The 22,394-nt window shown below is 47.7% G+C and overlaps 4 protein-coding genes across 4 annotated transcripts in view; 2 read left to right on the top strand and 2 right to left on the bottom strand.

The window, feature by feature from the left end:
• Positions 1–3,607, top strand: part of LOC124706664 — an 11,231-nt gene extending 7,624 nt beyond the window's left edge. The window contains exon 3 of the mRNA XM_047238340.1: positions 2,896–3,607. Within this exon, the coding sequence (XP_047094296.1) occupies positions 2,896–3,552 (657 nt within the window). The 3' untranslated portion in view covers positions 3,553–3,607. The remainder of the gene's footprint in view (positions 1–2,895) is intronic.
• A 5,857-nt stretch (positions 3,608–9,464) lies between these two features.
• Positions 9,465–12,254, bottom strand: LOC124671044 (2Fe-2S ferredoxin-like). The gene is made up of 8 exons (XM_047207484.1): positions 12,161–12,254; positions 11,945–12,029; positions 11,453–11,520; positions 11,045–11,112; positions 10,648–10,754; positions 10,335–10,384; positions 10,168–10,250; positions 9,465–9,687 (listed from the first exon to the last, which is right to left on the bottom strand). The coding sequence occupies exons 2-8, from the start codon at positions 11,997–11,999 to the stop codon at positions 9,573–9,575; spliced, it is 546 nt and encodes a 181-aa protein (XP_047063440.1). The 5' UTR covers positions 12,000–12,029; positions 12,161–12,254; the 3' UTR covers positions 9,465–9,572.
• A 149-nt stretch (positions 12,255–12,403) lies between these two features.
• Positions 12,404–15,932, top strand: LOC124685205 (nucleolar GTP-binding protein 1-like). Its single transcript, XM_047219536.1, has 3 exons — positions 12,404–12,468; positions 13,472–15,549; positions 15,656–15,932. Exon 2 carries the CDS (start codon positions 13,502–13,504, stop codon positions 15,506–15,508), a length of 2,007 nt encoding a protein of 668 aa, XP_047075492.1. The 5' UTR covers positions 12,404–12,468; positions 13,472–13,501; the 3' UTR covers positions 15,509–15,549; positions 15,656–15,932.
• Positions 15,933–18,706: 2,774 nt separating this feature from the next.
• LOC124706657 (chaperone protein DnaJ-like) lies at positions 18,707–19,787 on the bottom strand. The gene is made up of 5 exons (XM_047238331.1): positions 19,659–19,787; positions 19,473–19,566; positions 19,239–19,315; positions 19,097–19,159; positions 18,707–19,000 (listed from the first exon to the last, which is right to left on the bottom strand). Exons 1-5 carry the CDS (start codon positions 19,785–19,787, stop codon positions 18,707–18,709), a joined length of 657 nt encoding a protein of 218 aa, XP_047094287.1.
• Between the last annotated feature and the right edge of the window lie 2,607 nt (positions 19,788–22,394).

Below are 22,394 nucleotides of genomic sequence, written 5' to 3'. Positions count from 1 at the left end.
GTTTGAGAGGCGGCGGGGATCGAAAGAAAAAGGCAAGTGACCAAATTTGAGGTGCCAAAAAAACTCCAAGAAAAGAAAGTTTTATAGTACATAGAGGATGACATGCGGTTCCCATTTAGCAGCAGCGGTATCACCGTTTGAGAGGCGGCAGGGGATCGAAAGAAAAAGGTAAGTGACCAAATATGAGGTGCCAAAAATAATTCAAGAAAAGAAAGTTTTATAGTGCATAGAGGATGACATGCGGGTCCCATTTAGCAGCAGCGGTATCACCGTTTGAGAGGCGGCAGGGGATCGAAAGAAAAAGGCAAGTGACCAAATTTGAGGTGCCAAAAAAAACTCCAAGAAAAGAAAGTTTTATAGTACATAGAGGATGACATGCGGGTCCCATTTAGCAGCAGCGGTATCACCGTTTGAGAGGCGGCGGGGATCGAAAGAAAAAGGTAAGTGACCAAATATGAGGTGCCAAAAATAATTCAAGAAAAGAAAGTTTTATAGTGCATAGAGGATGACATGCGGGTCCGGTTAGCGACAGCGGTATCACCGTTTGAGAGGCGGCGGGGATCGAAAGAAAAAGGCAAGTGACCAAATTTGAGGTGCCAAAAAAAACTCCAAGAAAAGAAAGTTGATTGCACATAGAGGATGACATGCGGGTCCCATTTAGCAGCAGCGGTCTCAACGTTTCCAAGGCGGCAAGGGATCAAAAGAAAAAGGAAGTAGCCGGAAATCGGGGGTCAAAAAAATCCAAGAATAGAAAGAATTTTGGTTCATAGAGGATGACATGCGGGACCCATGATCCTGCATCGTAAACGGCTCGATCGGAGAACGTTGAACGAGATGGCGCGATCGAGAAAAAAACAATGCCGAAGAGGCTGCCATCCGGGCCCTACATCCCTCGGCGGTGCGGATTTGCGTTGACTCGGCCGGCGAACCCGAGAGTTCGCGATGCACCACGTCCCGGGCCACCATACGCGACGTTTTGGCCGCTTTCGTCGGGCTAGGTGGCCTCAAAAACGAGAAAAAAAAAAGTTTTGACATGCACCACGGAGGGACCAAAATCGTCGGCCATGGTACACCAGCAACCACGGCGCGACTTCAACTTCGTCGGCCATGGCAACTTTTCTTGTAGTGCATCCCACCATCCAAGCGGTGGTCCTCCTCGCGGGCCCTCCCGTGGCCAGTAGCTAGAGTGCAGAAACATGATAGAAACGGCTCTCCTTCTCTTTTGCTGCATGGGAGGGAGTTCGGCAGCGTGCACTGCAAGGGGCGTAGGAGGGAGACGAGAGGACCACGACTTCATGATCGAGAGCGATCAGATGTGGATCCTTCTTTTTTTCGTGTGGACCGTTTAACACTTGAACCGGTTTGTTGGTTTTTAGCAACCGAGGTCATGTGGACATGGTATATTGTGTGTGGGGCCAACAACTTTTCCCTTTTATTACTTTTTTTTTTCCTGAAAAATCATGGACGCCTAGATCAAAACGGATGTTCACGATCATGTCCACTCCGAGCACAATATCCTCAAGTTCACCGGATATGAGGGACCTTCTTTTTTTCCCCTATATATAAGAGATGAACCCTTCAGTGTTTGCTTTGGAGAAAACAAAATAATAGATACACCGACGAGATATTGTTTCTTCCTCAATCCTAATTTGCCACATATAGATTCCTCACAATTTTATTTATATAATGGGTATATCATCAACCTTTAAAGTGCACCACATTTTTTGTGCCAATGACCATATTGTCCAAGCTTATTATCATCATCATCATCATCGATGGCCATCTTTGAACACGTAGGCGAGGAGGAGGTCAAGGTAGCGCGGCAGGCCTCGTGCACCGTCGCCGGTTGCACCCGAGCCCGCTGTCGACGCCGCCGTGCCATGCGGTCGCTACAGACCTCCTCAATCAAGGCTACCACGCGCACTAGCTCCACCTTGCCCTACTCCTTCCTCCTCTTCCGATGAATCTAGGTGAGATTCCGAGAATCGCTAGAATCGTCTCTATCTTCTTCACCTCCGGCCTAACACCGCCACTGTAGATTCCCTTAGTCCCGCGCATCCCTCTTCGCTATCACCTCTCGGTGTTTCGCCGTCGTACGCCACCCGTCCCGTTGAGGACCCGTAACTGGACCAACACACCGAGCTTTGGTGGAAGATAGAGACATGGTTGAGATAGACACGAGGTAAGGGATGACAAGTGGGCCCAAATGTCCACTTCTTCACCTCGTCCTTGTCCTCCACCTCACCTTGTCCTCCACATTGGCTGCCACGTCAGCTCTTACAGCTGAGCCCCACCTGCCAGGACGGCTATCAAATTGTTCTTAGATGTGAATTAGTGCGATTTATAACGCCACACCTCAGAAGTGGTAGATTTTAGGATTTTTTTATTTTGCAAATCTGGTACTGACTTGTTACCCTAGCCCGAATTGGGGTAGTTTTTTTCTTTTGTAATTTACTCCATCTGGTTTATGTGCAAGACACATGTGAAGAAAACCAACCATCTTTAAAAAAAATGGAAACAACCATTTTATTCAACATTGAAGTTGTTTTGATAAACTTGCAACACACAATGCCTTTGTGCGCGTAGCATATACTCTTGGTGGAAGAAAATAGTGAGACCAAATGACCATGTGGTACATGTGGAGAGCAACTAAACAATTGTTATAAAGAAAAAATAGTGAGACCAAATTAGGATACGAAATGGGAAATCCGGCATCCGACAAAGCATCTCCCTAATCCCTCCCACGGATCCCCCAGCATCTTCCGCTGATCCGCACCTTGGCCTCAGCATCCAACGGCCAAGTTTTGCTCACCCACCTCCTTCTCCCCGCCATTAAATACCTCTCTTGCTTCCATTTTTCATGCCCACTACTAGCTCAGCCACTCCTGAACACAGCAACCGCGAAAACCATCATCAAACCAAGAAGAAACGCGGGCGATCGGGATGGACCTCCTAGAGCAACCCCTCGAGGCCGTCGCCTTCCGTCTCTACTCCCTCCCCGAGGTCGCCGCGGCCGGCGCTGCGGCATGGACCTGCCTCGCCGCCGTCCTCGCCGCCGCGGCCGCCGCGGGCGTCTGGCGCCTGCGCTCCTCTGCGACGGCTGGTTTCACCGACGACCCGAAGCCCCTGCAGTTGGATACGTCCACGTCGCTGGTTTCTTCATCGGAGACGAGGAGATCGCCAGAGATGCCGACGACATCAGTGCCGGCACCCTCGCCCAAGGAGAGGTACACGGCGTACTACCAAGACGGCGGCCGCGTCGGATGCTGCGGCGTGGAGAGTGACGACGAGGAGGACGAGGAGAAGCTGGACCCGCAAGACGATTGCGTGTACGGGCCGTGGGGGAAGAAGGATCTGTTCGAGTGGGAGGTGGTGAGGTCTCTGGTGCCTGTCGTGGCGACGGCGACCACTGACGTGATCGGGCGGTACCGGAGCCCCAGAGCGGTCAGCGGCACCGTCGTGCGGCTGTGGGATCAAGGAGCTCAGCTGGGCTTAACGGCGGCGATCCCCAGACGGGGGATTATTAGAGCTAGCACAGCCTCGAGCTTCTGATCGCTCCAAATTCAGGAGTAGCAATAAAATGTACTGATAGTAGCAGCAGCAGCTGGAATCAAAATGGTTCATGTAGCTTTAGCGGTCGTAAATTGTAATAACATGTAGTAGTACTCCATCTAATCTCGCATCCGATTATATCGTTCTCGAGTTCTTCTCCTAGATGCTGCTAGCGGCGGCGCCTCGCAGTCGGCCAGAATTTGTTGCTTCATTCGACAGAGATCGATGCTGATCACCGGTTCCTTCTTTCACAAACCACTGGCGCGCGGTACAGTAGTTGGTAAGCCTGTGATGGAACGGTTTCGAGTTCCGACATGACGTTATTTTGCCGATCGCAGACTCGATCTATCGTTCTGCTCGCCACGACACGCAAGATTACCCATCCATCAGGCTGGTGCCAATGGGGACGGGAGTGGAGGCGGTAGCGCCCGGTTTGGGGCGAGAGGCGGGCGGGAGTGGGGCGGGACGCCAGCGCCGGGCGCTGGGGCTGGCGCCGGGCGCTACCGCCCGCTGCCGCCCGGCTACCGCCCGCGTTGGGGCGACAGCGAGGCGTGAGAGGGGCGATAGTGGTGCTAGTGGGGGCGGTAGGGAGGCGAGAGTGAGGCGAGAGTGGGGTGAGAGATGGCACTATAGCCCGTGCACTGGCACCATGGGGTGAGAGTGGGGTGAGAGTGGGGGCGAGAGCTGACGTGGCGAGGCTATAGTGTGGTGATGCATTGGCACCAGCCTCACGTCGAGTGCTGCCTTCACCAACTTTTGCAGGCTTCCAGAAGGCCCTTACTTGTCACTCTCCACTAGAACAGACCACTAGCTAACAAAGCGATCAATCAGTCGCCGATTCACCACAGGACATTGTGTCAGGGCTCACGAAAACGCCACATGTCCGGCGCCATGATCCGGACTACCGCCGGCGATCTGGCGCGCCGGTTGCGTACGCCAAGCTAGCTGCCGATCGGATGGTAATGGCAGGAGTGGTTCAGCCGCCTCCGGACATTCAGACGTGCGATTCCGTATGCCCGTTGCACCTACCGCGCGTCCTGGGAGAGCAGCCATTTACTTTTGTTAACGTTGCTATTCAGAGATGGTTGGTGCGGCCGGAGAGAGCATCTGGTTGGGCGCGACATTACTGCAAACGGCCTGCGCGCGCGCGCAGCTCAAGCCTGAAGCTTGGCCATAGCCATTGCCTGACGATAATTTCTGTGGCCCGCCTGACACTGACGGTGCGGGCTGCCGCAGCATCGGCTACGTTTGTCTGACCTCTTGTCCTGGATCGGCCGTGGAGAGCAGTTGTCGTTGCGAGCCTTTTCCGACACTGGTGTTTAAAACTTGAGCGTTCATGGCCAGGGATGGACGGCCGGTCGGTGGACGGATCTCACGCCCGTTGTGGTCTTGTGGCTCTTGTCTGCCTGACTGGTAATGTCGGTCCAAGTGCTGGGCAGCTTATCCAGCCGATGTTATCGACGAATTAGAGCATTTCCACTGGGACGCCTTAAATATAGGCCGTAGATTTGTGGGCAGTGTGCTATGGGGCACCTGGTAGTTGCTTCCTCCATTTGGGGAGGTTGGTCACACCAGCCATCCCAAACCGATGCCTCCAATATAATTCTTTAACCAAAATTAGATCTAGCAAATAGATATAGGAATTTGGATGCTGGTTTTGCAGGTAGAAATTCAAATGCTGGCCAACATCTGCCCACCAACTCGTCATCATCAGGCTACCAAAAAACATAATTTGTGCCTTATGGCCAAATGGATCAAAGGACCAGCGTGAGCGGCGAGGCCACCTTCATGACATTTCGGGGGCTATGGGTCGATCACAGGTGGTGTTGTCGATGCCGGCATGGCTGTCGATGTCGGCGCCGCTTGGGCTGCCATCACCTTCTTGCCGATCCTCTCGCGGTACATTTTGTTCTGTGGCCCGACGGTGCGAGCTGCGTTAGCATCGGCTTCGTTTGTCTGACCTCTTGTCCTGGATCGTCCGTGTTGCGAGCCTTTTCCGACATTGGTGTTTAAAACTTGAGCGTTCATGGTCAAGGATGGATGGCCGGTCGGTGGACGGATCTCGCGGTTCTGCTCTTGTGGCTCTGCCTGCCTCACTCGTACAGTCGAATGAACCAGTACTGGGTTTTCAAGTGCCGGGCAGCTTATCTCGCGGCTGTTCCTGACAGATAAACATCACCAATGTATCGTACACGGTCCTTTGGGACGCGTTCGGTACTCGGTAGGTCGTATGTTTTTCTTGGCTCGCATCTACACAACAAAAGAGGGTCATTTAGTTGCTCGGAAGGCATTTGCGTTGTGGCCCGCACGATTCGTAAAGTACTTCTGAATAGGAGGAAAAATTGTAATTAGCCTTTTTCAACGAGCCACCCTAGTCTCGCCCAAAAGCAAGAATGCAGCGTTCAACGGAGCTACCAAGGGAATATGGAGCGAGCTCACGCGGGACGGCGAAAAAACGGCGGGACGAATTCGATCACCACCCGTGAAATTTTGCAACCCTATTTATAGGTGGCTATCTCGCCGCCAAATCGAAATCCCTCATCCTCCTCCAATTCTAGCCCATCCACCCTTCAAGATCTAGCAACATGGTCGTCTCTTCGTCACCAGCAAGGCCTATGATGTTGGCGGCGGTGATTGGCCATGACGAGTTGGCTTCCTCCCCCTCTGCACCAATGACCTGGTAGTTGCTTCCTCCATTTGGGGAGGTTGGTCACACCAGCCATCCCAAACCGATGCCTCCAATATAATTCTTTAACCAAAATTAGATCTAGCAAATAGATATAGGAATTTGGATGCTGGTTTTGCAGGTAGAAATTCAAATGCTGGCCAACATCTGCCCACCAACTCGTCATCATTAGGCTACCAAAAAACATAATTTGTGCCTTATGGCCAAATGGATCAAAGGACCAGCGTGAGCGGCGAGGCCACCTTCATGACATTTCGGGGGCTATGGGTCGATCACAGGTGGTGTTGTCGATGCCGGCATGGCTGTCGATCTCGGCGCCGCTTGGGCTGCCATCACCTTCTTGCCGATCCTCTCGCGGTACATTTTGTTCTGTGGCCCGACGGTGCGAGCTGCGTTAGCATCGGCTTCGTTTGTCTGACCTCTTGTCCTAGATCGTCCGTGTTGCGAGCCTTTTCCGACATTGGTGTTTAAAACTTGAGCGTTCATGGTCAAGGATGGATGGCCGGTCGGTGGACGGATCTCGCGGTTACTGCTCTTGTGGCTCTGCCTGCCTCACTCGTACAGTCGAATGAACCAGTACTGGGTTTTCAAGTGCCGGGCAGCTTATCTCGCGGCTGTTCCTGACAGATAAACATCACCAATGTATCGTACACGGTCCTTTGGGACGCGTTCGGTACTCGGTAGGTCGTATGTTTTTCTTGGCTCGCATCTACACAACAAAAGAGGGTCATTTAGTTGCTCGGAAGGCATTTGCGTTGTGGCCCGCACGATTCGTAAAGTACTTCTGAATAGGAGGAAAAATTGTAATTAGCCTTTTTCAACGAGCCACCCTAGTCTCGCCCAAAAGCAAGAATGCAGCGTTCAACGGAGCTACCAAGGGAATATGGAGCGAGCTCACGCGGGACGGCGAAAAAACGGCGGGACGAATTCGATCACCACCCGTGAAATTTTGCAACCCTATTTATAGGTGGCTATCTCGCCGCCAAATCGAAATCCCTCATCCTCCTCCAATTCTAGCCCATCCACCCTTCAAGATCTAGCAACATGGTCGTCTCTTCGTCACCAGCAAGGCCTATGATGTTGGCGGCGGTGATTGGCCATGACGAGTTGGCTTCCTCCCCCTCTGCACCAATTCATCCCTGTCATTATAAGAATCCCAAACCCTACCTCTAGGTCAGATCGAACTGAGTGGTACATAGGGGAAGATCTGATAGCTTCGATTCGATTATAGGTGATCCCTTCTAAGACGCTCACCCTTCCTGGATCTTCGTCAAGCACTGCGACGCTGGTTCTCCTTGGATCTCTGTCGTCCATGGAGACGATTGTGTCGCCTTTTTTTTACCTCCGTTTTACATGCTCTCCCTCTAACAGTAAAAAGCATCCGTTCTTTCTTGTTCTACCTTAGAGATCTGTATGGTTCAGATTGTTCAGTTCTACGGTACAATGCTTAACAATGTTCGGTGATCATACATGTTAGCTCTCCCGATCTGTCAACTGCCTCAATCAAAATTTTTGCCATAACCTCAAATGAGCCCACCCTTTATGTGCATGATGAATCAACATATGCACACAAACCTGTAATGGTTTGGCAACCTAATATATCCGAGTTCGTCCTGAACTGGTTGGTTTAGTTTGTGAAAAGTGGTGTGCTTTACCCAAGGCTTCAAAGAGTCCCAAATGAAGAAGGTCGCCAATAATGTCATTTGATTTCACTGGCAGCGCTGTGAGCACTCTTCAAATGTACAACCACATCAAGAAGTGAGAAACATGTGAAGCCTCATTAACATGCTGAAAAGTTTAAGGCAAGCTCAAATGGAGCGAAGACTGTACATGCTTCGTGCTTGAAGATGATGACAACCTATACGACCACCTGAAGGTAATAAAGCTTCGTCATGCTTCTTTGTCGTTCTTTCGTGCATGTTAATATGCAGCGACACTAGTTCCATGCCAATTACAGAACAGCCCGAAGCACCTTGAGTACCCGAACAGTCGGATCGTCAACTACATTTAGATGAAGACAATCTTCACACCCAAGTTCATCACAAAGGAGCATCTCTACCAGTCACACTTGCTTATCAAGGCACTGAACTTCATTGCTGACAACAAAGATGAGTGTGCTGAATATCATGGGCTGCGAGCATGGGAGAGGAGGACCTGGCTGCGCAACCAATTTGCTTAGGGTTGCTCATGTGTTCTTCAGCATATGCTGCTGACCAAGGTCATGATAATATATATTTTGGGAGGTGGTCTCATATCCCTCCAGTAGGTAGAAGTTGATTGAGCTTGATCCTCGGTTGTAATGATGAACTTATTCAAGGTGGTACACATATTAACCTCTCCTGTGATGTACTTATTATGCATTGCCCAATAGGATAACTTCGTGCGGTGTATTACCAGCACATTCAGATGAACTGAATGTTGCTAAAAGTGTGTTTATTCATCCATCATTACTAGGCAACCTCACCACTCCAATAGAAAAGGCTATTATGTAGGAACTTTGTGCGGTGTATTACCAGCACATTCTGATGAACTGAATGTTGCTAAAAGTGTGTTTATTCATCCATCATTGCTAGGCAACCTCACCACTCCAATAGAAAATGCTATTATGCAGGCTCATGTGTGCAACCAAACAAAATGCGCGATGCATCAACAGGTAGAAAATGCATGTGTGCAACCTACCAAACAATGCGGGCAATGTTCCCTCTACGGCGTAGAAAATGATTTTACGAGCAACCAAACAAATCGCCGAATGTGATCCGTGGTTTGTTTGGAACGGGCTAACACCCATGAAGCCCCAAATTCAGTCCAAAGATACTAGTTAAAGTGTTCAGTTGAAGCCCCAAATTCTACTCACACCCCAAGAGTACTACATCATCATTCATCAGTATTCAGCCACATTGTATAGGAGCTAGAGTCGGTGGCATAAATAATTTATGCAACACGTGTTTCTTAATCCCAATCTACACAAAGATTAACACCGCGTGTTTCTTAATCCCAATCTACACAAAGATTAATACCACGATAGAATAGAAAATGCAGTAAGACCGGCTCTCTGCAGATTTTACAGAGTTAGAAATATTCTCTTGCCGATGGATGTCACATTCACAAGCACAAGTTGTTTATTCGCCCCGTGCCAGTTGTACAAACAGAACGAAAATCTTGGCACCTCGCCACCTTGCAGTAACCAAGGGTCTCATCAAATGAAACAGAATTGCCAGAACAGCAAGTCCCGAAACACAGGGGCTTCCACAGATTATATTGTAGTTAAGTTACATGTTAAGGGTACAAAACTGATGGTGCTGTAAGGATCTCGATTCGAAAGGATTGAACATCTCTAGTGTGGTTTTGGTACAAAGCCATCTACAGCGAAGTTTCGGGTTGCTGCAGGTAAAGCCAGTCGGACACCGTCAAGTTCAGGCTTCGCTATTACTTGGCAGCCAAGACGGGACCTGGAACAGGTTATGTAGCAAACTGCTGAAGTCTTGATTACACAATACAGACAAACAGTTTTCTTTCAGCAAATAAAATACCAAACTACCATGGCATTTATACAGAAGTTATACAGGTGTGGTTGTGGAGAATAAACCAATTAGCAACTTTCTCAGTTATAGATAAGTTAACCTTAGATACTGTTCATCGTTAATACAAGTATCCAGTACATCAAAGCTGACACTATACAAGCAACCGTAGTTCCTAATGGCTGCATATAGGTGTTCCAATAATTTTCTGGCAATTGCCTAAAGGGCAGAATGCACAGGTCAGAGTGCTCAAAGACTTATCTGACAATTGCCTAAAGGGCTCAATACATATGCCAATTCTAGGAAATTTCAGTGCGCTTCTTTGTTTGTATGATGCCTATATAGCAAACCTTGAGGGATTCATGTAAGATGGATAAACAAACAAAACTACACTAGGAGATTTTCACTTACGTTTCAGTGAGCCCAAATGCAAGGTCTAGCATATCGTTTTCTTCGTCTGTTGGATCCTCTAGCTTGTTATAATGTTCTACATCCTGGATAAGATTTAAATTGCTAGTCAGCAGTACTTCAGCTTGTATGGCAGAACAAAACTAGAATGGCGCATATCTAGAACATACCATCACTATGACATGACAAGTAGAACATGCCAGCGATCCTTCACATGCTCCTACAGTAACCAAAATGCTAGGCAAGGTTATTACCTAAAATTGAAAATCAGCTGCAAGATCATAAAAGGAAAAAATAACATATCCACTTAATAAATGGAAGACAGTGAAAGAGAGTGCATGATATGTGTGTCAGGTCTCAGGTGAATGAGCAGCTAGTTTTATAAAAAGCTGGTCGTATCAGATATCATTCATATGTAGAGAGTAGGGACCAAATGGAAAAGATGGAAAACATAAAGCTTCTATGACTAATTGCAATTATAACCTTCAAGTTCGATGTCATTCTCATGAGCAGCTTCTAACATGGACATTCCAACGGGAACTCTGATTGTCTGCTCGGTGCCATCCTTGTTGACAAATGTTACAGAGATTCTGTTCAGGACAGACAAAATTGGTCTGGTCAGAAGATCAATTCCTTCTCCCATGTCAAATAATTGCTCAAATCCAAATACTAACATTCATAGATTCTATCCAGACAGAGAAAAATGGTCTGTTCGGGACCTATCAAGCTATTGTTTCAGGGCAGCTATTTCATTTAGAGGCGCAAGGAGCAGCCCATCAAAGGTGACAAAAGCTCTTGAATATGCTGCTTACTCCAAAGATGGCTAGGTTTTCAAATTTCATGCTGCAGAAAAACTGAAAGAAGGGACAGACACACTCACTTCTCTTTGTCCTGACTGCCTTCATCATGATGACTACTAGTTGTGGCAGTGGAGAAGAGGATGCTCTTCTGAAAAATATAGAACAGAGTTCATTATACACACACAGATTTGTTAAATGCATGGCTCAAAAGTCAAAACAAAAGAAACTTGGCAAATATAAATCATCATTTCTGGACATACAATTTTTTTTACATATCCACTGTTTGTACATATAACTGGAGGTGGCAAAAGATGTACAGGAGATCAAATATAATCTTTAGTATTATTTTTAGAAAACTAGATAATTGGACTGAAACACTACAAATGTAAATAAGAAAAGCTATATCACTGCCTTGGATGTATTCTCAGTTACAGAATATACAAAGGGCATAAACACAATTGTAACGATTATAGAGCAATAGGACTAACCGCTGGAGCTAAATGCTGAGTGAGTTGACCATGGTAGTAACTGCTTCTATGGCTTGTTAAGTTGCCAGCTGCATAAAATTTACAATAATGAACCTCAATGAGAAGGCAGAACCATATATGCACCTTCACTAAGGGGTCAAAGGTGAAGGGGATTAGCTGTACATCAACCCAGACGGTTTCTCAAGACAAGAAAGCGAGAAATGGGACTGTCAACTAAGGACATTGGCTAGCTTAGTGACATAATCAACAATTATTACAATCTAATTAGAAGGGAAATGGTAGCCACAAGTGCGAAGCAAATGGCTCACTCTGAGCACGGTATACTTCATGTAGGCATCGCATTATATGAATTCACAACTTCACATCGTTACTTTATCACATCATCAGGCTAAACAACACAAACAATTTTCTAACAACACAAACAATTTTCTACTGATTCCTATTAGCACAGGTAGCATAGGAGGAGAAAGGGGTCAGGAAAAAGATACCAACCAGCTCTGGTCTCGCGCAGGAGCCGGGCACCGAGCTGGGAGATCCTGGAGAGCATCGCAGCAGCCGAGCCTACTGCGTCCGAACCCTAGAACAACAACCCACCAAACCACGAATCAGCACCATAATCACTGGCCGGGCCGAACGAACCACCACACAGAAGCAAGATAGATAGTCTGGCCGGGATATGGGAAGTCTGAGAGAGCCGAGGAGACGAACCTTCCGGAAGCGGCGGTGGGGAGCCGCCGGTCGCCTTCCACGACGGCGGGCGGGAGGCGGCGAGTGAGGTGGGGAAGGCTGAGCCGTGGTGGAGTCTCGGACTCGGACCACCACCGCCTCCGGAAATAATGGGCCTGGCAAAGAACTGCTAAATGGGCCGACGAAAGCCCATTTGGCCACCACCATAAAATGCTCGGAGAAACCCGACCGTAAACCCTCCTCTTCCTCCTCCCCACTCCGTCCGCCGCCAGGACGCCGCCTCAACCGAGGCGAAGCTCCTCCCACCGCCGCCGCCGCCGACGCACGACGTAAGTGTCGCCCGACGTCCCCCCTGCGTTCTCTGCTTGCGTTCTCGCCTGTAGACCGTCTCGTAGAGTCATATGCCTGCTGTTCTGTGACGATCCGCGCGGATCAGACGAAAGCTGCGCTTCTAGTTGTGTGAATTCGTGGTTTGGTTCAACCTTTCCATGCCCCGCTCGTAGTTGTAATCTGTCCGGAAATTTTTAGGAAGCCAAGCTTTTCTTCTGTGTTTCGGCATGTTCTTGTACTGATTGTAGAATTTGTAACCACCGGCTCAATAGGGCTGGGGATTTTACTAGCTAGCTGCTGCCGACTTCGACTCTTCTTTTTTTGACCTGGAATTAGGCTCTGGTATTGCTATATCTGGATTAGCCATATTTCCAGTTTAAACGCCGTAATTATGGAAGCATGAACTGTTGCGGTTGTGCTGCTTCCTATGAGAGGATGTTTCTGTATGTTACCAAGGTCTATATGCAGTTAATTAGGTGTAGTATTTCAGTGCCTGAGGCAGTCTCCTGGCCGTGATGCTAACTGGTTATACTTGTGGTTAAATTATGTTTAACTGTGAATAAAGAAAGTTGGTTTTGCCTTTGGTCTCCTATTATGCAAGTCAAAGTTTCGGTTCTGTTAAAAGGATGCACTGATAATTCTGGGCATGAATCTTGAGTATTAATTAATATAATTACAGGTTGATGTTCTCTGTATGTAGTGATTGCTAGATTTCCCCCTGCTATGTTTGGTTGCAAATCGTTCTTCTTGCTTCCTTTTTTCTGCTTTTGATCTCATACTATTGAAGTCAAAGTTTTGGTTCTGTTACAAGGATGCACTGGCATGAATCTGGAGTATTATTTAATATAATTACAGATTGATGTTCTCTGTATGTAGTGATTGCTAGATTTCCCCTGCTATGTATTTCTTTTTTTTTCTCCATTGTTTCTTACCAGTTTATGCATTTGTTTCTTATTACTGTTTTCTCTGCATTTCTTGACCTGATGTTTGTTTGTATTGCAGGAATAAGTAGCCAAACTTTATATCGGCAAGATGGTGCAGTATAATTTCAAGAAGATCACTGTTGTCCCTCCTGGGAAGGACTTCATCGACATAATCTTGTCCCGCACTCAGAGGCAAACACCGACTGTTGTCCACAAGGGCTATGCTATCAACCGCATTCGCCAGTTCTATATGCGCAAGGTTCGGTATACCCAGCAGAACTTCTATGAGAAGCTGTCCACCATCATAGATGAGTTTCCTAGACTGGATGACATCCATCCTTTCTATGGCGATCTGCTTCATGTGCTCTATAACAAGGATCACTACAAACTTGCTTTGGGTCAGATCAATACAGCTAGAAATATCATTGCAAAGATCTCCAAGGACTATCTGAGGCTGCTCAAGTATGGAGATACCCTCTACCGGTGCAAGTGCCTGAAGGTAGCCGCACTTGGTCGCATGTGTACTGTTCTGAAGCGTATCACTCCTAGTTTGGCATACCTTGAGCAGATCAGGCAGCACATGGCCAGGCTTCCATCAATAGACCCAAACACCCGCACTATATTGATCTGTGGCTATCCAAATGTTGGGAAGAGCTCTTTCATGAACAAGGTCACAAGGGCCGATGTGGATGTGCAGCCTTATGCTTTTACAACGAAGTCTCTGTTTGTTGGCCACGCAGATTATAAGTATCTTCGGTACCAAGTGATTGACACCCCAGGAATCCTTGATCGGCCTTTTGAGGACAGAAATATCATTGAAATGTGCAGTATCACTGCTCTTGCACACCTGAGGGCTGCTGTGCTTTTCTTCTTGGACATCTCTGGTTCTTGTGGGTACACTATTGCTCAGCAAGCTGCACTCTTCCACAGTATAAAATCTCTGTTCATGAATAAGCCTCTAGTCATTGTTTGCAACAAGACTGACTTGCAGCCCCTTGAAGGGCTTTCTGAGGAGGACATGAAGCTGGTAATGGAGATGAAGTCAGAAGCTATGAAGACTTTACCACAATCTGGTGATCCTAATGAGGAGGGTGTTCTGTTAACTATGAGTGCTTTGACAGATGAGGGTGTGATGGCTGTCAAAAATGCTGCGTGTGAGCGGCTTCTTGAACAGAGGGTGGAGATCAAGATGAAATCAAAGAAGATCAATGACTGCTTGAATAGGTTTCATGTTGCTATGCCCAAGCCTCGTGACAATAGGGATAGGCCTACTTGCATCCCTCAGGCTGTTGTTGAAGCTCAAGCAATTGCTGCTGCAAAGGAAAAGAAGAAACTTGAGAGGGACCTTGAGAACGAGAATGGAGGTGCTGGTGTCTATTCTGCCAGTCTCAAGAAGCATTACCTATTGGCCAATGATGAATGGAAGGAGGACATTCTCCCTGAGATACTGAATGGGCATAATGTTGCTGATTTCCTGGATCCAGATATCCTGGAAAGGTGTGAAGAGTTGGAAAGGGAGGAGGGTCTTCGTCTTGAAGAAGAAGCTGCTCAAGATGCTTTCATGATTGATGGCCATGATGAACTAACTGAAGAACAGCGTGAAATATTGGGTAAAATTAGGAAGAAGAAGGCAATGCTCATCCAAGAGCACAGGATGAAGAAGAGCACTGCAGAGAGCCGTCCTATTGTTCCTAGGAAGCATGACAAAGATAGGAAATTCACAACCAAGAGACTGGGCAGACAACTTTCATCCATGGGCGTTGATCCTACTGCAGCAGTGAACCGGATTCGCAGCCAGTCAAGAGGCCGTAAGCGTGATAGGTCACTGAGCAGGGCTGATGGTGACGATATGGAGGTAGATGGCCAGCACTCTGACAAGAAACTGCGAACAAGGTCTAGGTCCAGGTCCCAATCGCGACCAATGACTGAGGTCGTACCAGGTGAAGGGCTCAGGGACTCGGCTCAAAAGAAGAAGGCCATCAAGAAATCAAGGGACTCTACCAAGAACCGGAACAAGGAGGCCCGCAAAGGAGAGGGTGATCGTATCATCCCCACCTTGAGACCTAAGCATCTTTTCTCTGGGAAACGAGGAGTTGGGAAGACGAGCAGGCGATAAGCAAATCAATGCGATAATACTGCTTGCCAACACTGTATCAGGTGGGGGAACTCTGCCTTGCATGGTTTTACTCCACATAGTTCAAAAATATTATTTGCTGTTATTATTGTACTTTGATGCTTAACTCTTCATTTTCTCCTGCCACAGGGACACCTGGGGTCACTGCTATTTTCCGGTTGGAGATATGAGGTGGCTTCGATACCCAGCCAGCAGGAAAGAGATACTACTATCTGCATTCTTTTCTGGCTTTTGCTTTATGTTAAACATTGTTCTCGTTTGTTAGACTTTGTTGCTGTTGAACTACATGGTGTATGGTTTATTCTGGCATTAGTGTTGAGTAGTGTCAAATTTTGTTTGATGGTATGAATGTATCGGAACGGGCCGCTTATATTCCTTCTATCGAGATATATGTTTGGTACTGTGACATGCCATGCCTGTTGTGTTTTCCCACATTCGAGATGCAATGGTACGCCTGTTGCACTTGCTTGGATCGTGTAAATCTTATTGTCAGTCATTCCCTACGTTGTTCTCCTGCCCCCTGGCTGTTGCGCTTAGCATCTTCGGGCGTCAACAGCTGGTGCTTGGGTCTGTTTCAACGTTATAATTTCGAAGTTTTTAGACTGTCTCACAAGTTCTGCTGAAATGCTGATCCATGCGGTCGTGGTAAGCGAGGTGTGGCTCTCGGTCTCAGGAGTCTTCCGCAGACGTTTCCATGGTAGCTCTGCCTAACTGGTGTTTTAACAACTACTTTCATATTCCCCCGCAGCAAAGAAAAAGTTTCACTTGTTACATAAATATGTCTAGATACTCTCTCTACTAGAATTAGATGTCCGACCGATGGTTTTATGAAAACCACCCTGGTTTTTTCCCAACCAAACTCCACCCCCTCCGCCTCACACCCTCCTCTTCGACGACACCCACCATACAGCGCCTTTCCCCCTCCGTCCAACGCCCTTCCCCTTAAGTCTCCTTCTCTCTCATTGTGGATGCTCTCTCCCTCTATGGCATCACCGCGCCTTGATCCTCTCATGCTCACAGAGGTGGTGCTAAAGAGAATTTTCCTCCAAATCTCTCGCGGTGGCGGCGGCGGCACGACGGAGGAGCTCAACTGGTGGCTGGCAGAGATCCAATCACGGTGGTGATGGAGCTCCAATCGGGTGCTGGTGCTGCATCCGCCCGAGCTTCGAGTAGGTTGAGTCACCAGCAGCAGTGATTTGTCAGAGCTCTGCCGTGCCGACCGGGCAAGCGTGAGTGCCGCTCCGCCGTTCTCAGATCGATCCAACTCATGCGGCGGCCAGATGCTAAGTGAGATCACACATGTTTCAGGCCTACTGAGGTGCGGCAAGAGCTGCCGGCTTTGGTGGATCAACTACCTGCGGCCGGACATCAAGCGCGGCAAACTTCTCCGACGAGGAGAAGCAGTCAATCATCCAGCTCCACCAGCTGCTCGGCAACAGGTACTGCTCCACCTGCTTTTACTCCTTGTCGCCTTCCTCTGCCCTCCCTAGTTACTTCACATTTTTATCTTGTGGCAATTGGAGCAATCAATCATTGTTCCTTGCTTCGATTGCAAAATTGTCGGAGCTCCAATCACCAGTAGTAGGTTCTTCAGTTAGTTCTTGTCGTATACACTGACATAACAAATTTTGCTTGCTTGTTGTATCAGGAGGCTCCTTGTGGTTGTTTGGCTGGTGTTTCAGTTGTACTGCTCAGGGAGCCTGTGTCTCCACTCTGCCCCTTGGTAAGTTTTACAGTAGTTGAGACCCGAATGTCTCTTGTTTTGAATAAGAGGTGATGCTACCAGTTGCATATGTTCCTGTCTCTTGTTTTGAATAAGAGGTGATACTACCAGTTGCATATGTTCCTGTCTGAGAACCTCATTAGCTTATTGAATAGAATGATACAGTGGAGTAGTTTAACATGTTCAATACTTTTTCCTTGAAAAATGCAGCAAAGGAACATTCAAAATGTATGCCATATTGGAGTATTTATTGAGTATGTTTTTTTACTGAAATAGCACATATATACTAAATCCACCGTCGCCTCATACATAAGGCTCCAACTGTTTTAAGCATTGCTTAGATGGATGTTGCCTGACCATGCATCGCTGAATTAATCTCAGTATAATTCAAGTGTTGCCTCACCATGTACTCCTTTATATTCAAGGAGTATTTTTGAAGTGTTTCCCCTTTATATGCATTGCTAAAACCATGTATGACTGAATTAATCTCAGTATCGAAGCCAATTTCACTGCTGCATCCAAACATGAATTGATTAGTGGCTACATATATTTCAGACATCCAATATAATTGTATTTTTGTTTTGTGGTTGCTAAACTATGATGTTTAATTTGGAGTACTGTTTTTATTCCTGCAATTTACTCATGTGTAGGATACTCATTCAGTCATTCTGGTTGACAAACACACACAGATACATGTAAGACAGAACTATACCTAAATATTACAACCCTGGGCATTTTCAAATATTGATACAAACTGTTGTTAACTCTGGACACAACCCCTAGCTATATGGATAAACACTGCCCCTCCAACCAGCATGCACAGCTAATAGCCTTGATCCAAGAAATCTAGTTCCTTCACAAAGCATTTTTTTCGTGAAGCCAAGGGAGGATGGCGGCGAGAGGCGAGTTCAACGGAGGCCGGTGGCCCCAGGAGTGAAAGCGTGGGAGGCCGTTGGCCCACCGGCGCGAGCGCTGGATCAGGACGATGTAAAAAAATTCTATTCGGAGGCAGTACATAAGTAAATTGCTCACAAATAAGTATATATATACTCTGCCTCTATGAATGATTATTAGCAACAACTACTCCATCGAACTTGTCTTGGCAAAACATAAATGTATGTAGGAGCATCAAGATTTAAATTAAAGTAGCTAGAGCAGTATAAACGAATAAATTAATGTATGTAGGAGCATCAAAATTTAAATTAAAGTGGATGGCACTCCTGTACATACAATTGCGTGTAAAAAGGAGTTTTCGGAAGCAAGTGGCCCAGTCCGTCATCTAGAACCGTCTGCTAGTGCTACTAGAGAAATAAACGAATAAATTAATTAGTGTGCATCACACCACACTATCATCCTCCAAAACTTGCTGACCGTCGGTCAGAATCAGCGTCCAGATTTGACGGACGCAGAGAGCAGGGAAATCAAGGAGCTCATTGCACGCATCTATCCTCTCCCTACTACGATACCCCGTGGCTCGTCGACACCGTCTGCTGCTTCTTCCTGCCGCCGATGCCCGTGCCATCCCGCGCCGACGACGGCATCCCGGAGTCCATGGCGGACGAGCACCGCTTATTGACGCCGCCACCAATACATGACGCCGGCGGTGCCTGCGCGAACGTAGATCGCGAGTCGCAGGGCGGGATCCCGGCCTGGGCCCGGTGGTCCGTAGGAGCCTCGCCGCCGAACCCGAACCCGCCGACGAGGTCGGCCTGGAACATGTCGACGAACAGCTGCTGCAGCTCCTCGAAGCTCTCCTGCATCAGCAGTTGAGCACCACACACTATCAGACTCCGCTCACACCACAAATTCTAAAAATATGTTCAGGACGAAGGAGTCTCGCTTCTTACTGCTGGCGTCACTTGGTTCATCATCTCGGCCATCTCTCCGAGGAAGCCGCCCATCCCCGAAACCTGCAGCCACGCTAAAATTAACCATTTCTGCTCGACCACAACCAAATTGCGTATGGGGCGACCTGGACTGGTAACGTACATCTTGCTCCTCGTCGTCGTAGTCGCTGTCGTAAACGCCGACGTCGTAGAGGAGCCGTTTGCCGGAGTCGGAGAGCACTGCATGCAGCGACGAGGCCGGCGGCGGGAGGCCCCGTACGTGGGATATGAGCATATACAGAGGCAGGGGGAGAACAGAAAGCGGCAAGCAAGATGCTGGAAAGTAGCAAGTCCGTAATGATGATCAATGGAGAGAGTTGGGAAGATCATGACAGACCGGAGTAGGCGCCCTGGATCTCCTGGAACCGCTCCTTGGCCTCCTCGACGCGCGTCGAGCCGCCGGACGCCGAGCACCTGTCCGGATGCCATATCTGCAACAAGAGGGAGAGAACGGTATGAGCGTATGATTATGTGGATCAACTTCAAACGGAGTAATCGGTCGACGAGTCGCTCAGACGCTCACCATGGCGAGCCTCCGGTAAGCGAGCCTGAGGTCGGCGTCGGAGCAGTCCTTCTTGAGGCCGAGAACGGCGTAGAGGTCGGCGCCGGACGCATCCTCCTTGCCGATGCCGCTGCTACCGGCCGTCGTCATGTCGACTGTTTCTCGGTATCAGAGCGTGTCAATGCGCTCTATCGCCTCCCGTCTCCTTTTGCGGGCGATCGAGCTAGTCGCCGCGGTGTCGTGATCACGTACGGGAGGAAGAGGGAGGCGTTTGCTTGCGCGAAAGGTGGCGTAGGGACGTGCGGGAGCGGACGAGGTGGAGTTTTCAGTACCATGTAGTAGTGTGCCTTGCCGACAAGTTGCACAGGTACAGCTAGAAGCTTGTGGTGATGGGGTCTCCGGGCGCTGCGCGAAGGCTCCAGAAGCCGAGACTCATAGGCTGAGACCGGCTGCCTTCCCTTTTCAGAAAACAAAGGCACGGATTTTTCAGAGAAAGCGCAGCAAGAGGATGCAGGGAGTAACCCGACGTTTCTAAATACTTTAAAGTAAACTAGCACAAAACCCGTGCGTTGCTACGGAATCACATTAACTAAAATGAAAAATATTTCATGTGTTTAAAGCCACACAGCAGTCAAATTCAAATGGCAGGAAGGCCTTTATTTACATGTCTTTTACCGTGCAATTGGTAGTGAAAAAACACGAGAAATTCCTTTTGAGAAAAGTACTTCCGAAGTGGCAAATCTCGCTTAGGGGATTGGACTCTCTTATTCCCTTGCTGTCATTCAGAAATCATTATTGACAGAATCAAATCCATGTCGCTTACAAATTAAGATATGAAACCTTTGCCGCATAATCATCAGTGACATACATAGCTGTCGAGCTAATATTTCTTGGCACAGCAGGTGGATTTAGCTTATGCGTGTGCTCTAGACAGGAAGCCACACCCATCGATATTCAGTGCAATTAAGTTCTCAGCTTCTCTAATTGCAACACAATCAAAAGCATGTCAATAATTAACTCCTTTCAGTGCATGTTGTAAACTGAGATTTTCCAACTCTATAAAATTTGATGTAACTGCATTAAATTCACAGGAAGAAATATTCTATATATTGGCAGAAGCATAACATGCTACAGAGAAAAATAACAAAATCAGTAAACGATTCAATCCTTTTGAGAAAAATGATAAATCTTGCTGAGGGGCACTTGACGATACATCCCACTGAGACCACATTTTTTTATAAACTTTACGGCCTAGATTTTATCCAATTCAAATCATTGCATACTGAATTATACCTCCTCATGAGTCAGGCCTCAGGACTAAATCGGGTGATGGCAGGTGGGAAGGACTGGTGGCGAGGATGAAAGGAGCAATCCAGCACTACATCTTGCAGGGATTACCTCCATCGAACTCTAGGAACATGAATGAACATGAATCGCCTCCATGTAATTGTTGTTGCCATCTGCTAGGAATATGAACTATCCTCCGACAAAGCAGCAGCACGGAAGTACACTGGGCTCGCAATCTGTCAGCTCTTGTTGTCCCACTCAAACAAACAGTAGTACCGTACAATACTGTCTTCTCATAATCCTCTGACACAATCTCTCCCAATCTACTCAAATCCGGGCATGCAGCAGCAAAAATCCCCTACGATTCGCTCTCAAGATCTGAGTACATCAGCACATCTTCTCTCTCCCGGTGACACCGTTTGAAAACAATGTTGCATTCCCACCGCAGGCCACCATACTCCATGTCCTCCACACCGTTGCTACCATACGGTGCAGCCAGAAGGATGAATCACACTGGCTTCTTCACACCTTGTTCGATCGTTGCAAGGCACGTAAGATGCGGTAGGGTACACGTGCTTGGAGGAGACGCAGACGATAAAAACAAAGTTTGATGGAGTCCGGCGAAACGGTGTCGATTTGCTCGGCTATAGCACCTCCGCTCAGGCCCTTTGGCGAGGACAATGAGCATGTCGGCGTCGCCGAAGACGGCCGAGACAGGGGCGGCTAGGGCTTGGCTTGGCCAGGCATCAAAAAGAAAACGAGACGGAGTTGTACGTTTCTAGGCAGACGCTCGATCCTTTTATCTCACCTCGCGTTAGTTGTCGGGTTTAATTGGGGATCGGTTTCCCTAATTCTCACGTCCCACCCTAAACCAGGCTTGAGCACGGTTTTCGTGTTGCAGTCCAATAACGTCACGACTCAAGCGACGGACGAAGCAAAACAACGGACGATTGAAACACGACGGACCAAACCGCGGAAACCTTATTTTCTTTATTATTAGGTATAGACTAGATGCACTATAGTCAGTAAATTTACATACTAAAAATAGACCTTTTTTTAATACACAGTAAAATAGATGATTCTACAAAAAAACTAAAACATCTTATATCAGTAAACAGAAGAGATACATAATTAGTTATAGGAGTTGCCCGTATAATTCAAATTAACACCGTATATACGAAAATGACTAATACGGTTACACAAGACATGGAGGAGTGTCAGGCTACGGTCACTGCCACTGCTGCAACGACAGACGTGTGTACATTTTTTTTTTTGCGGGAAAGATCAAGTGATATAGAACCAGAGATCACACAGAACAGTCCTTGAAAAACAAAAAAAATTACACCCAAGTCCTGTAGGATATTGAAGACGTGTGTACATGGATGGGTGGGTCCCATGTCTAGTGCGACATTATATTATACTAGAAGGCACCTGAGAACCATTGAAACTCCATGGCACGGCACGCAAACG

The sequence above is a fragment of the Lolium rigidum genome, chromosome 1 (assembly GCF_022539505.1).
Source record: "Lolium rigidum isolate FL_2022 chromosome 1, APGP_CSIRO_Lrig_0.1, whole genome shotgun sequence".
Lineage (NCBI taxonomy): Eukaryota > Viridiplantae > Streptophyta > Magnoliopsida > Poales > Poaceae > Lolium > Lolium rigidum.
This window is presented reverse-complemented; position numbering and strand designations above follow the sequence as displayed.